The sequence below is a fragment of the Pongo pygmaeus genome, chromosome 8 (genome assembly GCF_028885625.2).
Source record: "Pongo pygmaeus isolate AG05252 chromosome 8, NHGRI_mPonPyg2-v2.0_pri, whole genome shotgun sequence".
Classification (NCBI taxonomy): Eukaryota; Metazoa; Chordata; class Mammalia; order Primates; family Hominidae; genus Pongo; species Pongo pygmaeus.
Window position 1 is genome coordinate 26,755,159 of NC_072381.2, and position 17,901 is coordinate 26,773,059.

Genomic DNA, 17,901 nt, shown 5'->3' on the forward strand with positions numbered 1-17,901 from the left:
AAACCTGTTTCACGAGATTTTGTGGTTTATAGGGTATGACTCCCCTGGCTCTCAGAAAGGAATTTGGGCAAGATTGCATATAATCTATGCATTTCTTTCTTTCTTTCTTTTTTTTTTTAAAAAAAAGGAATCCTGGCAAGAGAAAAAAAAGTCAGGCACAGTGGCTCACACCTATAATCCCAGCACTTTGGGAGGTAGGAGGATCACTTGAGCCCAGGAGTTAGAGACCAGACTGGGCAACATGTGAGACCTCATCTCTATAAAAAAATTAAAAATTAGCTGGGCGGGGTGACACATCCTTGTAGTCCCAGCCACTCAAGATGCTAAGGTGGGAGGATCACTTGAGCCTGGAAGGTCGAGGCCGCAGTGGGCCGTGATCATGCCACTGCACTCCAGCCTCGGTGACAGAGTGAGACCTGTCTCAAAAAAAAAAAAAAGAAAAAAGAAAAAAAGAAAACTCAGAGTTCAGTCTTCTACTTAGCATAAAAATACATAGTTTGCTTCTTTGGGTCTTGATTTCTGAAGGCTCCAATGTCATGTAAAACTTTGGTTAGATGAATTTGTGTTGCTTTTCTCTTGTTACTCTCTGTCTTGTTCTAGGGGTGTCAGCCATGACCTCTGCAATGGGTGAGGAAAAGGTAAGACTTTTTCTCCCCTACAGAGACTCTCTTGTGCAGGGGATGTGGTCTCTTTTGGGAAAGTGGGCCGGGGCAGTAGAACAGTATTATCCTCATTAAGGCGGCTTTAGTTTAGAAGCCTACTGTACAAAAATCAGTGACGTTGCCTGTGTAGGGGAGAAAGAGCTGTTTTTTAACCCATTGCTAGGTTTATGGCTGAGGTCACTATTGCAAAAGGCAGATTAACAACAACAAAAAAAGAACAGAAATTTATTTAAGGTAAGTAACACAGGAGCTTTCAGAAATGAAGAGCTGAAGAAACAGGAAGAAGTGGGTATTTTTGTGGACAGTCGTGCAGAAGTGTGATTGCAGGACAAAAGTGCATGATCTAATGGAAATAAACTGGGGGGAACTTGGCAAGACCTGTTCCAATTCTTCTCTGGGTCCCTGTGTCTTTAGAGATAGGGACATTCCTTTCCTCTGGGTATAGGGTGGGCACCTGTCTCACAAGGATTCTATGACTTACGTTACAGAAAGGTCACAGGATTCTTTTAAGACCTGCTTCAGAGGAGGACAGGAAAAGGTGAGAGGGACCTTCCTGCTTCTGCTGTTTTCTCAAATGACGAGGTGCCATAGTTTGGGATAGCGTGTCCTAAACCCTGTCACCTGAAACCAAAATAGAGGTCTGAGAATTGAGGACTGAGTATGAACATGGAAAATCATTCTGTATTAACATAAGCCATTCTTATTGCTAGAAGCCTTAAGAATCTCTTTTTCAGAAAAGGAATTGGTAAAGTCAGTTCATGTAAGGCACAAGCTTACATAAGGTAGTCAGTTCACATAAGGCACAACCTTACATGAGGTAAAGTCAGTTCATGTAAGGTTGTGCCTCAAGTAAGTTCCTCAAATAAGTTCCTTACTGTGCTACATTTTATTTATTCTAATAACTTTCTTTTGCTAACTTAAAAATAATATCTGGCCGGGTGTGGTGGCTCACGCCTGTAATCCCAGCACTTTGGGAGGCCGAGGCAGGCAGATCACGAAGTCAGGAGATCAAAACCATCCTGGTCAACATGGTGAAACCCTGTTTCTACCAAAAATACAAAAACTAGTCATGCATGGCGGCATGTGCCTGTAGTCCCAGCTACTCGGGAGGCTGAGGCAGAAGAATTGCTTGAATTCCGGGAGGCGGAAGTTGCGGTGAGCCAAGATCACACCATTGCACTCCAGCCTGGGCAACAAAGTGAGACTCTGTCTCAAAATAATAATAATAATAATAATAATAATAATATCAATTTATCATAAAAGGAAAAGTTGGAAAATTCAGAAAAATATAAGGAAGGAAATCTAAATCATCCATAATCTCACTCTTTAACAATAATCACTATTGATATTTTAGGCAACTTTTATTCCACAGATTATTCTGTTTCTTAACTGAAATTTGATGATGATTATACTCTACTGGTGGCTGCATGAGTGAGGAGCAGAGACAGAAACACAACTTCTTTGTGCAGGTGTAGAAGTGTCTCAGCCACAGCCTGGCAGCTATTGTGGGAGAAAAGTGTTAATACCTTCTGGCATCACTCTTCCTTTCCCTTCCAGCCTCCCTCAGCCCACCAAGGGCAGTCTCTGACCATCCAGGACCAGGTGTGGTTAGAAGGAAAGTTATATAGTAATCACCTTTATGGTCCCCAGCATGGGCTAATGTGTTAAAGGAAGGTCTACCCATGACTTCGGTGCCCTGGATCCTCTCACCAGCCAGTGTGGGCGTGTGTGATTAGTCAGTGTATTGATGCATGAAAGGCAACCTTAGAGGCCAGGCATGGTGGCTCACACCTGTAATCCCAACACTTTGGGAGGCAGAGCAGGAGGATCACTTGAAACCTGGAATTCAAGACCAGCCTGGACAACATAGTGAGATCCCAGTTTCTGCAAAAATCAAACAATTAGCTGGGTGTGATGGCATGCACTTGTGGTCCCAGCTACTCAAGTGGCTGAGGTGGGAGGATCATTTGAACCCAGGAGTTCAAGGCTGCAGTGAGCTATGATCCACTGCACTCCAGCTTGGGCAACAGAGCAATACCTTGTCTCAAAAAAAAAAAAATACTATCTCAGAATCCCACTGGTTTGCAGAAACAAACATTTCCTCTCTCCTGGGTCGGCAGGTCACCTGTCCTTAGCTCCAGAGTATGACTTAGACTTAGATTTAGGTAGTTCCATGTGTGTTTTTTTTTTTTTTTTTTTTTTTTGAGGTGGAGTTTTGCTCCTGTAGCCCAGGCTGGAGTGCAATGGCACGATCTTGGCTCACTGCAACCTCTGCCTCCTGGGTTCAAGCGATTCTTCTGCCTCAGCCTCCCAAGTAGCTGAGATTACAGGCATGTGCCACCAGGCTCGGCTAATTTTGTATTTTTAGTAGAGACGGGATTTCACCATCTTGGACAGGCTGGTCTTGAACTTCTGACCTCATGTGATCCACCAGCCTTGGCCTCTCAAAATGCTGGGATTACAGGCATGAGCCACTGCACCTGGCCCCACGTCTCTCTTATTGTCCCTGGATAGCACAGAACTGTGACATATTCTTCCCACAGTCAATGGCAAGAGTACAGGCAAATGACAGAAACACACTCTGCACCTCAAACTCTCTGCTTAGAATCCATACATCGTCCCATCTGCCACATTCTATTGGTCAAAGCAAGTCACATGGCCAAACCCAACATAAGTGAAGCATAAGCTTCACCCATTCTGGGGGAAGTTACTGCCCAGTCACCTGACAGAGAGCAGAGAATTAGGAGCGATGGTCTGATCTTCACTCAGTGAACTGCATTAACCCCATAGGTCTAGCCTGACTGGCTGCTCACTAGTGCTCCAAAGACACCTCTGTGCCTTTGTGCATGCTTGTTCTCCTCCCTGGAAATCTATTCTCATTCTTTATTCCCCTAGCTGAACATTGAACAGCTTTCAAGGCCTTGTTCAAACTTTGACCCCCTTTGTAAAGTTTTTCTTGACCATCTCAGTCCATAGTAATTTCTTCCTTCCTGAAAATCTCTAGACTCTGGCTTATTCTGAATTTTTGTAGTCTCTTATATCTTCCCCATCGATAGATATAGAGTCATCTGTCCCTCTTGCTATGCTCTATCTGTATTTATCTTCTCCATGTGATAGCAACCTTCTTAAGAACAGGGATTTGAGGCCGGGCACGGTGGCTCATGCCTGTAATCCCAGCACTTTGGGAGGCCGGGGCAGGTGAATCACTTGAACTCAGGAGTTTCAAACCAGCCTGGGCAACATAGCAAGACCCCATCTCTACAAAAAATTTAAAAATTAGCTGACCGTGGTGGCATATGCCTGTAGCCCCAGCTACTTGCAAGGCTGAAGTGGGAGAATTGCTTGAACCTGGGAGGCGGAGGTTGCAGTGAGCCATGATCACGCCACTGCACTCCAGCGTAGGTGACAGAGTGAGATATGTCCCTCCCCAAAGAAAGTACAGGGATGCTTTACATGTATAAAGGGTACTCACAAATATTTCTTCATGAACTGATAACTGTTTGCTTGATTTACTCTTTATTCCAAGAAGATGTTTAAAAAGCATTTGTTGTTTCTTTCCTATCCAGCTGTCCCCAAATGTTGCACTCCCAGAAGCTGTGAGAAAAGAGAGCAAGCTATGACCAAGAGTCTCATTTCCCATTTTAAAGTTCCTTTATTACTCGACTCAGGTTTACCCAGTTTCCATTTGCAGGATGTAATGACTAAATGTTGAGTTCTGCTCACTACTTCTACAGAATAGCCCACATTGAGTGGGTGCCCACACCACAGGTGGAAGTTCTGATCCGAAAGCAATCAGTCTCATTATTCTAAGAATTATTCTTATTCTAAGGACTGCCCTCCTCCGGCACAGATTTACTTTGTGTTTTTTGCTATTTCATTAAAAGAAAAAACAAAAACAGTGTAGCATGGTCACTTAGAAGGATATTCTGAAGCTGAAAAAGTCAGAAGTATGTCAGAGAAAGTTCTCAGAGAAAGGTACAGCTATACATCCTGCCTCTTTAGGGCACCCTGGTCCTGGTGAAATGTGGCCCTTCACAGTTTAGACAGGTTCTTCCTTGCAGAGAGTGACAGATGCTCTGTCTTTCCCAGATGAGGATGATGACAAACACTTGCTCTGGAGTCTTTTTTTTTCTTTTATTTCTTTTATTTTTTTTTTTTCGGAGACAGAGTCTTGCTTTATCACCCAAGCTGGAGTGCAGTGGGACAATCTCAGCTCACTGCAACCTCCGCCTCCCAGTCTCAAGTGATTCTCCTGCCTCAGCCTCCCTAGTAGCTGGGATTACAGGCGCCCACCACCAAACCCAACTAATCTTTGTATTTTTAGTAGAGACAGGGTTTCGCCATGTTAGCCAGGCTGGTCTCGAACTCCTGACCTCAGGTGATCCACCCACCTTGACCACCCAAAGTGCTGGGATTACAGGCGTGAGCCACCGCGCCTGGGTTTGGAGTCTTCATTATGCTCTCTGTTCATGCTTCCAATTCATCATACGTGATTCAAATATCTGGCCTTCCTAAGCCAACGTTTGCTTTCTAGCAGCACCCTGAAATCACTCTCGTATGAATGGGCAAACTCATATTGGGTCACATAACATAGGACTTATCATCTTAACCATTTTTAGGTGTACCCTTCTGTGGCATTAAGTACATTCACGTTGTTGTGCTAGATTCTCCCCTACGGTAGTTAAAGCTTTTTTTTTCTTTTTCTTTTCTTTTCTTTTTTTTTTTTTTTTTTGAGATGAGGCCCCCACTGTGTGACCCAGGCTGGACTCAAACACCTGGGCTCAAGTGATCTTCCTGCCTCAGCCTCTGGAGTAGCTGGGACTACAGGTGCATGCCATTATGCCTAGCTCTGTACTTAGAGTATTTTAATGCTGAGAAAAATTATTTAATAACTTCGCCACATGTGGTGGCTCATGCATATAATCCCAGCACATTGGGAGGCCGAGGCGGGCAGATCACAAGGTCAGGAGATCGAGACCATCTTGGCCAACATGGTGAAACCCCGTCTCTACTAAAAATACAAAAATTAGCTGGGCGTGGTGGTGCTTGCCTGTAATTCCAGCTACTTGGGAGGCTGAGGCAGGAGAATTGCTTAAACCCGGGATTTGGAGGTTGCAGTGAGCCGAGATCGCGCCACTGCATTCCACCCTGGTGACAGAGCAAGACTCCGTCTCAAAAAAAAAAAAATATTTAATAACTCAACGTTCTGTCACTAATCGGCCTTGGGAAAATCACTTAATCCTCTGTGTCCTCATCTGTAAAGTAACAATAACAATGGTACCTATGTTATGGGGTTCTTGTGAGGATGAAATGAAATCGTATCTGTAAAGCCTTAGCATAGGTTTCCGGCAGGTAGAATATGTTACCTAATATGGCTAGTCGTGGTCTTCAAGCAAAACATTTAAGATCTAAATAGTTTTCTGAATTCTATATTATAATTGCACTAATTCACAATATAACATCCTTTCAAATAACAAATACACATTTAAAAGTCTTGGAAAAACATATTAAAATAAACTCTTTTCAATAAGAATTACCAAAAGAATTGTACTTGGCCAGGCGTGGTGGTTTATGCCTATAATCCCAGCCCTTTGGGAGGCTGAGGCGGGCAGTTTGAGACCAGCCTGGCCAACATAGCAAAACCCCATCTCTACTAAAAATACAAAAAGTTAGCTGGGCATGGTGGTGCACACCTGTAATCCCAGCTACTCGGGAGGAGGAGGAAGGAGAATCTCTTGAACCCAGGAGGCAGAGGTTTCAGTAAGCCAAGATTGCACCACAGCACTCCTGCCTGAGCGACAGAGCAAGACGCTGTCTCAAAAAAAAAAAAAAAATGTGCTTGACTTATTTCCTCGATTTAAGTTAGCAGCCAGGCGTGGTGGCTCACGCCTGTAATCCCAGCACTTTGGGAGGCCGAGGCAGGCGGATTATGAGGTCAGGAGATCAAGACCATCTTCTAACTCTATTTAAGTTAGCAGCCAGGCACGGTGGCTCACGCCTGTAATCCCAGCACTTTGGGAGTCTGAGGCAGGCGGATCACGAGGTCAGGAGATGGAGACCATCCTGGTTAACATGGTGAAACCCCATCTCTACTAAAAATACAAAAAATTAGCCTGGCACGATGGCAGGTGCCTGTAGTCCCAGGTACTCGGGAGGCTGAGGAAGGAGAATGGCGTGAACCCAGGAGTCGGAGGTTGCAGTGAGCCGAGATCACGCCACTGGACTCCAGCCTGGGTGACAGAGCAAGACTCCGTTTCAAAAAAAAAAAAAAAAAAAAAAAAAAGTTAGCAAATCACCTTTTTTATGCATTGTATTTCAAGAAGATATTTTAAACTTCTACATTTTATTTGTCTGCAGTTTTTTTCCTTTCTGTCCAGTACACTTGATTCTCAAACTTCAGCATGACCAGGCATGGTGCACATGCCTATAGTCTCAGCTATTTAGGAGGCTGAGCGGGGGAGATTGCTTGAGCCCAGGAGTCAAGGCTGCAGTGAGCTATGATCATGTGACTGCACTCCAGCTTGGGTAACAGAGCAAGACCTTGTCTCCAAAAAAAAGAAAAACTCAAACTTCAGTGTGCATAAAAATCATCTGGAAATCATATTGGAATGCAGATTTCCAGGCCTCATCCCAGAGATTCCAGTGTAGCCCAGGAACATGCATTGTATCAAGTTTCAAGGTGGTCTGGGGATTATACTTGGAGAAACACTCCTATGGCATAAACAAACACTTGTGCCTAGATTCAGTAGGGTCCTTAATTTAGTCACAGTGCTTCTGAGATACATTTTCTGCCTTTAATACATTTGTTATGTATTATTTTGTAAAACTCCGTGTTTTTACATAAAATCCTCAGCACTCTATGACAGTGGTCACTCATTATATTCACAGTGCATATGGATACCTCAGCTGCGCTTATTGTGTAAAAATTAGTCCTTGAGTGCTCATGATTTTTTGGAAACTCACACACTTTATTTTTAGCCATCCTGTTGATATTCAGTATTAACAAGGTATGATCCAGAAATTGATACAAACCATGCTTAGAGACCATGAGTCCACTTGTGAGTTCTTTTATTTCTTTATTTTTTTATTTTATTTTGTTTTTTGAGACAAAGTCTCACTCTGTTGCCCAGGCTGGAGTGCAGTGGAGTGATCATAGCTTACTGCAGCCTCGAACTCCTGGGCTCAAGCAGTCCTCTAGCTTCAGCCTCTCAAGTAGATGAGACTACAAGCATGCATGACGCCATGCCCAGCTAATTTTTTTATTATTATTTTTAGTAGAGACAGGATCCTACTATGTTGCCCAGGCTGGTCTCAGACTCCAGGGTTCAAACAGTCCTCCTGCCTCAGCCTCCCAAAGTGGCGGGATTATGGGCATGATCCACACCCAGCCTGTGAGTGCTTTTAGATCATAGTCCTCCCTTCTTTGTTTAGGCTGGTTTTCTTTCCAGAAATGCCCTTTCTGCTTCTTTCTGTCCTTAGAAGTTGCTAAATAGTAAACCTTGTGTTGTGATTGTCCCAGGCAGTTCTTTTAAAAAATAAAAGAGGTCGCTAACATTTACAAACATCTACATTTCTGGATTCTCTTGATAAGCCAGAATCCCACCAGCCTACAAGGCTTTGAGCTCCCATGTGGCATCTGCCTGCCGCAGCAGTTCCCCTCTTGAGCACAGGACATGAGCTTGACCTTCACTCCAGCCTCCAGCTCTTGCCAGTGCCTTGGGGACTTCCAGCTTCCAGCATTTAACATGCATGGTCCACGCATGGACTTCAACAATTAAATGATGTATTTTTTGCTACTGTTTTCTATCTTCTGTTTTCTCATTGATTGTGTACACTATGGGAGGGTGAAGAGGTTTCACTCCTGCCTTGGCGATGTGGTATCAGCATTTGGGAAGGCCCTGATGACTGATTGATATCGTATGCTCTGGTTCCCTGTTTATTTCACACACTTAACATCTTCTTTCCAGCAAGACTGTGAGTTCCTTGCAGAGTCTAGCATGGTAATGAACACTTACTGATCTGATCTTTTAACATTTTATTTAGAATTTCTACTTGGATAATAGAGGAAAAAAAGAAAGCAAGGAAACTAATGAGAAAATGAATGCTAAGAACAAGGAATCCTTACTTGAGGTAAGGTTAATTTTGCAGAGTGGAAGAAAACAGAAGGACGTTTGCTCTATTTTTAAGTCATTTGCTTCTGAGAACAATGGAAAAATCTAAAGACATACACTGAAATTTTAAGTTGGGGTGTTAAAATCAAATTACTACTAAATTATAGCTATTTAGATAATTCAACTGTTTTTCTTTTTTGAGTCATTTGTTACAACATGTGGCTTTAGATAAATGAAGTTGGATTAGTAATTCTTGACTTTTAAAAAGACTTGACGAATCCTCATAAAACTCATCTTCTAGCATTCCATGTTTCATTACTTAAGTGCTCCACGGAAGTCAGACATAAAGATTTCCAAATCTTCTTTAAAAGGGACCTCTAAGATGCTCTCTCAACATTTTAGATGTGGTAGGAAGCATGAGATTTGGAGTCAGGGTCCCGTTACAAGTGGCGGCTCTGCCCAACACTGTTCATGTGCTAATGGGACAGTCCCCCCCCTCCAGAACCTGTTTCCGAATTGTATTGAATCATCAGAGATCAGAGATTCAGGGAGATGGGGAAAGCACTGTGTTGATTACCATACAGATGTCTGTGATGACCATTATTGGGGCGTGTTCCAGAAGTTCATTTGGCAATTGATTTTTTGGAAACCTCGAATGAGTTTTCACACAGTATCTACGCTAAAAATCAAGGCTCTGAGCCTCGCATGGGGGCACACACCTGTAATCCCAGCTACTCAGGAAGCTGAGATGGGAGGATCACTTGAGTCCAGGAGCTGAAGGCCAGCCTGGGCAACAAAGCAAGATCCGGTCTCAAAAAAACAAACAAAAACAAACAAACAAACAAAAAAAAAACGAGGCTCTCTTCGCGGCGCGCAACGCAGTTGAAATGAGTGCCAGATCTCAAGCCACAAATGGTCATGCTAGAACTGCCCAGGTTGTATTTCCCTGAGACAATCCATGGACCTTTTCCTGAGTTAGTAAATTTTGGACCTCCCTTGAAAAATCAGAAGACCTGGTGATGCCCACTGCCCAGTTCCCACCTGGAGCCAATTGGCTCATGTTGAAGAGCGCCCTCTCGCGTTCACTAAGGGTCCGCCCAGGCCTTGCGCATGTCTATTCCCTGCCTGCTTTCACAGCCCAGTGCCAAATAAAGCAGCTACCAGAACCAGCTGCCACTCCCAAGCTGCTCAGGTGTTGCAGATTCTGGTTCCTGGGAGCATGAGCACAGTGGACATTTCCCAGGGAGGCCCAACAGGACAGTCCTTGTTCCAGGACTTCAGCAATGTTTTATAGCTGGATGTAAAAGAAAATACAAAGCATGCTATGCTATGAACAATCATCCTGCTGTCTAATTGGGGTCAAAACTCTGAATTTAAGAGATTATTAACAGGATGTCTAATACTAGCCAAATTTGGGGAGAAATTGGGGAGTGTAAACAGAAATGTTTTCCAGCTCTACTACATAAAAATGTACTTGGAGGATGCAAAATCCAGTTATTTTGCATTTATGGAACTAAATGAGAGGATGTTGAGAGTTATAAAAAGAAAGCAAAAAGTAAGTTTGACTATTTGAATTGTAAAATAGAATAATATATAATTTTATTCTATTGATTTTTAAAAAAAAATTTATTAAGAATTCTATAATTCTATGCAAGTTTTGAGATTTAAAAATCTACAACTAGAAGATGTGCTTTGTTATTCTTTTCTGATACTGATGTGTTTATAATTTATAACTGCCTTCTTCCTTCTTTGAAAACTATCCCAAGAATAAAATATTAACTTATTTATTTTTATTCTTTTTATTTTTAATTTTTGTGGGTACACAGTATGTATATATTTATGGGGTACATAATATATTTTGATATGGGCATGCAATGTGACATAGTCATATCAGGGAGAATTGGGTATCCATCCTCTCAAGCATTTATCCTTTGTATTACAAACAATCCAATTACACTCTTTTAGTTATTTTTAAATGTACGATTAAGTTATTATTGACTATAGTCACCCTTCTTTGCTTTCAAATAGTAGGTCTTATTCATTCTATTTTTTTGTACCCATTAACTATCCTCCCCAATTTTATGTGTAGAATTATGTATAATAATTGTTCTATTTACCAGCAATGAAATAGTAATTTTTTACTTATCAGGAAAGTAATAATTATTCTGTCTTCCATTTTATAATAACATTAATTGCTTTTATTAAATGCTTACTTTTACATTATGCCAAGACTGTACTCACAACCTACCTTATGAAGTTGGGCTATTATTATTCCATTTTAACAAGTAAGAGGACTGAGGTTTAATGGCCCACGGTTGCAGAGCTAAGTGGTGAAGAGGCCTTGAGGTCTAACTCAGGAGCCAGGATTCTTGATCGATGTGTTATTCTTCCTCTCTTCTGGCAAATAGCATATAATAGAAACATATGCATTCGATCAGAGTTGTACACAAAATTGACTTTTAGTTTAAAAGCTAATTTGCAAGTTTGTTTAAATGTGAACACAAATGCGTGCTTTATCTTTCATGTGTGTCTTATGTCGTCGGAATCTCAATTTCAGGAAAGTTTCTGTGGAACATCTATCATTGTACCAGAACTGGAAGGAGCTCTTTATTTGAAAGAAGATGGAAAGAAATCCTGGAAAAGGCGCTATTTTCTTTTACGGGCTTCTGGAATTTATTATGTACCCAAAGGAAAGACTAAGGTCAGGAAAAAAAAAAAAAGCACTTAGCAATAAAGCATTTCATGAGAATGAAACTAAAGAAATCCTTAGTTGGCAAGTTAAATACATTCTCTGTTGCTGCAGATTCCATAATCCTGCAACATGTATACAAATAGGACAGTATTACTGAAATCTTTTTGAGTTTTTCCGTAGCTCTCTTGAAGGTAAAAGTATTTTATCTATTTTAAAGTCAGGTTTCAAAAACGATGGCAAAAATACTTTTCTAGAGATTATTTTGTTACTTTACCTGTCTATTTCCAAGGACTTTTTACCCCTGTTGTTCTATAGTCATTATAGTTAAATTTCTTTTATCTGGAATCATAGCGGTATTGGAAGTCTTGATAAGATTTTCTTTTTTTTTTTTTTCTTTTGAGATAGAGTTTCACTCTAATCCACAGGCTGGGGTACAGTGGCATGATCTTGACTAACTGCAACCTCCACCTCCCAGGCTCAAGCCATCCTCCCACCGCAGCCCCTGCCAAGTAGCTGGGACTACAGGCGCATGCCACCATACCCAGCTAATGTTTCATATTTTTTGTAGAGATGGGGTTTCACCATGTTGCTTAGGCTGGTCTTGAACTCGTAAGTTCAAGCAATCCACCAACCTCACTCAGCCTTCCAAAGTGCTAGGATTATAGGCATGAGTCACCGCACCCAGCTCTTGACTAGATTTTCCTTGAGATTTTAGCCCTTAGACTCCAAATATTTTTAAATCATTCTCTGGGGTGTACTCTGAATTTCCCTGCCTAATTTAACAGGGTATTTTAGACACCATTTAACTTTTACTTGGTGATTTAGGATTATTGCCTCAAATTTATAAGTATGTAATAAATTATTCCTTGAAATGTAATTTTAACTCATTCTGACCATCAGCTCTCTCTAAGACCTTTCTTAGAGGATTAGGACATTTCCGTCTTTTGTTCACCATTAATACATGTCTAATCTGTATCTTGGGTACGCGGAAGCATTTTGCCTTCCCTTCCAAATGCAGGGCACCACCAATGGTATATTCATGCACTGCAATGCATGAATTTACCTCTGATAAAGCTTAACCCACACTTCCAAGCCGATGAAGTTATGGTGAACATCCAGGTCTGCTACCTCCAGTAAGGAGACTCTTGTCTTTGTCAGAAGACAGGAGGGGCATTATGGCTAACTCTTGGTCCAGGACAGCTACCGTTCTCCTTAGCCTCTTCCACTCTTTTCCTGCCCTTAGATCTGATGCTTTCCCATCTCTGCCATCTCATTCCAGTCCCACACTGGGCACCTCACAACTGACCCACAAATAATTTGTTTTCGAAATGTTTATGTCTTAGGCATTTGAATATAAACGGTGCATATAAATAAATATATAACAAACAATATACTCTGTGATGAGAATTAAGTGTTTACATTTGGCCAGGTGTGGTGGTCCATGCCTATAGTCCCAGCACTTTGGGAGGCTGAGGCAAGGTGAATCACTTGAGACCAGGAGTTCTAGACCAGCCTGGCCAACATGGTGAAATCCTATCTCTACTAAAAATACAAAAATTAGCTGGGTGTGGTGGTGCACACTTGTAATCCCAGCTACTGGGGAGGGTGAGGCATGGGAATCACTTGAACTTGGGAAGTGGAGGTTGCAGTGGCCTGAGATCATGCTGCTGCACTCCAGCCTGGGTGAAAGAGCAAGACTATGTCTCAAAAAAAAAAGTGTTTACAGTAGAGTTGGACAAGAATAACTTCTCTCACTGTTACCATTAACACTGGGTTGAGGAACTAACCAGTATATTAAAAAAAAGAATAATAAGTATAACCAATAGAAAAGAAGAGGCAAAGACTGATTTTTCACAGTTGACATGATTGTCTATCCAGCAATATGAGACACTCAACTGAAAAACTGTTAGAACCAAATAAATGTATTAAGAAAGTTTTTCTTTACACAAACAATATATGTAATGCAAACCATAATGCAAAAGAATCCATGCAGACTAGAAACAGAAAATGCAAAATACCTAACAATAAACTTAACAAGAAATGTTCCAGATCTATATGGCATAAAATATAAAATTTGTTAAGAGAAATGAAGTAGAACTGAATCAATAGAAAGGTACCATGTTGCAGGCCAGGCGCGGTGGCTCACACCTGTAATCCCAGGACTTTGGGAGGCCAAGGCGGGCGAATCACAAGGTCAGGAGTTTGAGACCAGCCTGGCCAATACGATGAAACCCCATCTCTACTAAAAATGCAACAATTAGCTAGGCGTGGTGGTGGGTGCCTGTAATCCCAGCTACTCGGGAGGCTGAGGCAGAAGAATTGCTTGAACCCGGGAGGCGGTGGTTGCCACTGCAACCAAGATCATGCCACTGCACTCCAGCCTGGGCGACAGAGTGAGATTCCATCTCAAAAAAAAAAAAAAAGAGAGAAAGAAAAGAAAAAGTAGAAGAAAAAGAAAAGAAAGGTACCATGTTGCTAAACAAAAAGTTATTAATTCTTCCCAGTTTTCTATAAATTTAATGTAATTTTATGAAAAATATCAGTAGGATTTTATTTACTTGAAATTCACAGACTGACTCTAAAGTTCATGGAAAAAAGACACTGTTCCAAAATAGACCTTCCCAAAGTTGTGAAGAACATTAAGGTAGATCTGCTGTGCCAAAACATTAGATAAAAACAGCACAGCTAGAGACAAACAGGTCGACAGACAGCCATCTAATATAAGAGAAGTTAAAGTTAGAATTTATAACACAGCAGTGGGGAAAGAATGTGGTATTCAACAAATAGCACTGAAATAACTGTATATACATTTAGAAATATAATTTCCTACCTCATTCCATGTACCAAACTAAATTCTTGATTGATTAAAGTATCTTTAGAGAAAAATGGTGTAAAATCCTAAAAGAAAACAGAGGCTGGCTGGATGCCATGGCTCATGCCTCTAATTCCAGCACTCTGGGAGGCCCAGGTGGGAGCATAGCTTGAGCCTAAGAGTTCAAGACCAGCCTGAGAAACATAGGGAGACCCTGTCTGTACAAAAGTAATAAAAAAAATTAGTGGGGATGGTGGCACATGCCTGTCGTCCCAGCTACTTGGGAGGCTGATCAGGGAGGATCACTTGAGCCCGGGAGGTCAAGACTTCAGTGAGCCATGTTTGTGCCACTGCACTCCAGCTGAAGTGACAGAATGAGACCCTGAAAAAAAAAAAAGAAAGAAAGAAAGAGAAGGAAGGAAGAAAGGAAGGAAGAAAGGGAGGAAGGGAGGGAGGGAGGGAAGGAAGGAAGGAAGGGAGAAAAAAAGAAAATATAGGTTAATGTTTTTATAATTTTGAGCTGGAGAAAGCTTTCCTAAGCAAGAATAAAAACTCAAAATTATAATGGAAAAAATGGACAGATTTGACCTTATGAAGTTATTTTTAATACCTTATGGCCAAAGATAACAAACAAGAAATGAAAGACTGACTACAGAGAGACAGTACATTTGCAACATGTATAAACAAGTATGAATATCCATAAAATATAAAGACTTCAACAAATCAATAAGAAAAAGATAAACATACAGAAAAATGGCAAAGCTTTTAAAGGGAAAATTTATAGAAAAAGAAGTACCAGTAACCATCGCATAATTAAAAGTTGCTCCGTCTCACTAGTAATCAGGGAAATGAAAATTAAACATGAGATTGAGAAAATAAACAATATAGATAATGTCCAAATTTTGGTGCGAGTGGGTAAGAAAAAGGGACACTCACGCCTGGGAGCTTGGAATAGAAACTCATACGGCCAAACTGGGGGACAATTTAGCAAAATCTATGTACATGTAAAAGGGAATAAAAATCCTTTCAAATGGCACCTCCATGCTTGACAAATCTATCTCACAGAAATATAAGCTCATATGCACGTATTTTTTGTAATAGCTAAATATTGAAATAACTTTTAATCATCTGTAGTAGAATAGTTAAATAAATCGCTACACCTATACAGTAGAATTCTCTGCAGCCATAAAATGAATGTCATATATTAATTAATGTGTCTTGATATAGAAAGATTCCTAGATGCAATGTTAAGAAAAAGAAGGCGGAGGACAGTGGCTCACATCTCTAATCCCAACACTTTGGAAGGCCAAGGAAGGCAGATCACTTGAGCTCAGGAATTCAATACCAGCCTGGGCAACGTCGTGAAATAGAACAGAATAGAATACTACCAAACTGTTAACTGTGGTACCTTTGGAGAAAAGAACAAAATAAGAAAAAGGGGTGGTGAAGGAAGAAGTGCATTTTATTATTTTTATATATATATATTTTAATTGTGACTAATATGCATTCATTTGTAACTTAAAAATGTAAACTTTGAACATCTAGAAGAAAATATCTTGTAAGAAAAGAATGTACAAGCATATGTAAAGAAATAATTGTGCACTAAGGTGTAAATAGTTCTGCCATCTATTCTTTATTCACTAACTAGGTAAAGAATTATAGAAGGCGAAAGAAAAAAATAATGGAACACATTTGTAATTGAAGTGTAACCAGATATGTAGATTACAGGCTGCAGTCTTCACAGTGCCTGTTATCCGTGGAGGAGAGGTCTCTGTTTCCATGGCAACACTGCCTGCAGTAAAGAGAACTTGTGAAAGAAATCCTTTTTCTCAGGAGGAAGTGCATGAAGTGTGTGCTAATTTACTGAGCATAAGTTTATCTCTCATTGTTCGTCCTGAGGGGGACTTTTTTTTTAATGCTCAATCACAAAATCCATCACGGACTTAGAATGGCAAAAGTCAAAATGAAATTTCTGGCTAAGCGGTCACCTTGTCTCGACTGCATCGATAATGACATCTCAAGGACAGTCCATCCTGACTCTGGGAGTCCCCAGGCAGGCATTAGAACAGCAGTATAATCTTTCACTCTGTTTCTGGGTCAGTGGCACCGATTTTCCTTGGCTGCACTCTTTTTAAAAAATTAATTTTATTTTTTGATTGACAAATAATAATTGTACATATGCATAATGTACATAGTGATGTTTTGATACATATAATATATGGTGATCAGATCAAGGTGATTAGCACATCCATCATCTCAAACATTTATCATTTCTTTGTGTTGGGAACATTCAATATCTTTCATATTGGGAAAGATTTATGCATAGATCTTACTAAATTGTCCCCCAATTTGGCCATATCAGTTTCCATTTCAACCTTTCAGACTTGCCTTTGAGAAAAACTATACATGGCAGATGTTTATATAAATTACCTAAAAGTCAATATTTTCTTTACTAAAATATAATCCTTAGTTGTGCTATGAAGGACAACTCTGGAAAATTGTTAACTGTCATCTCAGTTGAAGTTTTATTTTTTCTTCCCTGTCTTTCAGACATCTCGAGATCTGGCGTGTTTTATACAGTTTGAAAATGTCAACATTTACTATGGGACTCAGCATAAAATGAAATATAAAGCGCCCACTGACTATTGCTTTGTTTTAAAGGTATGTTATAAGAAGTCTTCATTTAGATGTATAAGCAATTTGAGTTAATTTTTTTTCAAGGTAGAAAATGTTAAATGTTATATAGTTAGCCATATGTGTAACAATAAGAAATTGTTTAACCGAAATAGGAATGAGGGAAACATTTCTATCAATTTGGGGCATTTTCCCCAAAGCCTCCTATCTGAGCCTAAAACTTTAAGGTAACTCTGTCTGGGGATTTCTTCACTTCTGAAAATGAAAGTTCCACATTTTAAACAAATTATAATGTTATCGATAAGGCTAAAAAAAGTTTTCAGTTCTTTATTTATTGAGCTCATTCCACCATAAGAAGATTTTAGAAATTAGAAATTTGCAAGATTTCCTAGACAACTTATAGAAAATAGCAAAAAAAAAAGTTGTTTTAATTACTGGGTCATGAAACTTAAGGTGTATATTGTCAAAAGGCAATATGTATTATCAAATGTTAGATATGGTTTACATTTTTTTGAGACAGAGTCTCACTATGTCACCCAGGGTGGAGTGCAGTGGCGCAATCATAGCCCACTGCAGCCTCAGCCTCCCAGGCTCAAGCAATCCTCCTGCCTTAGCCTCTCAAGTATCTGGGACTAGAGGTGTGCACCACCACACCAGCTAATTTTTGTATTTTTAGTTAAGACAGGGCTTTACCATATTACCCAGGCTGGTCTCAAACTCCTGGGCTCAGGCAATCCACCTACCTTGGCATCCCAAAGTGCTGGGGTTGCAGGCATCAGCCACCACTCCTGGCCGATTTACATTTTTAAAAATTAGAATCTCAGATCAGTCTGATCAGGAGATGGGTTATTACAACCACACATGTGATGTGTTACGAGTCTTTCTGTATGCCTGCAGAACTCTGGATTGAGGACCATGGTAAGTTTTTGTCCGTGTTTCTTTTTAGTCAAATACAATAACCAGGAGAATTCAATCATATTTAGTAATTTT

At 40.5% G+C, this 17,901-nt stretch overlaps 1 protein-coding gene across 1 annotated transcript in view; it reads left to right on the forward strand.

Annotated features, from left to right (window-relative positions):
* LOC129006221 (amyloid beta A4 precursor protein-binding family B member 1-interacting protein) overlaps positions 1 to 17,901 on the forward strand; it is a 130,792-nt gene that overhangs the window by 88,424 nt on the left and 24,467 nt on the right. The window contains exons 9-11 of the mRNA XM_054435683.2: positions 8,706 to 8,792; positions 11,331 to 11,474; positions 16,828 to 16,938. Coding sequence (XP_054291658.1) covers positions 8,706 to 8,792; positions 11,331 to 11,474; positions 16,828 to 16,938 — 342 coding nt within the window. The remainder of the gene's footprint in view (positions 1 to 8,705; positions 8,793 to 11,330; positions 11,475 to 16,827; positions 16,939 to 17,901) is intronic.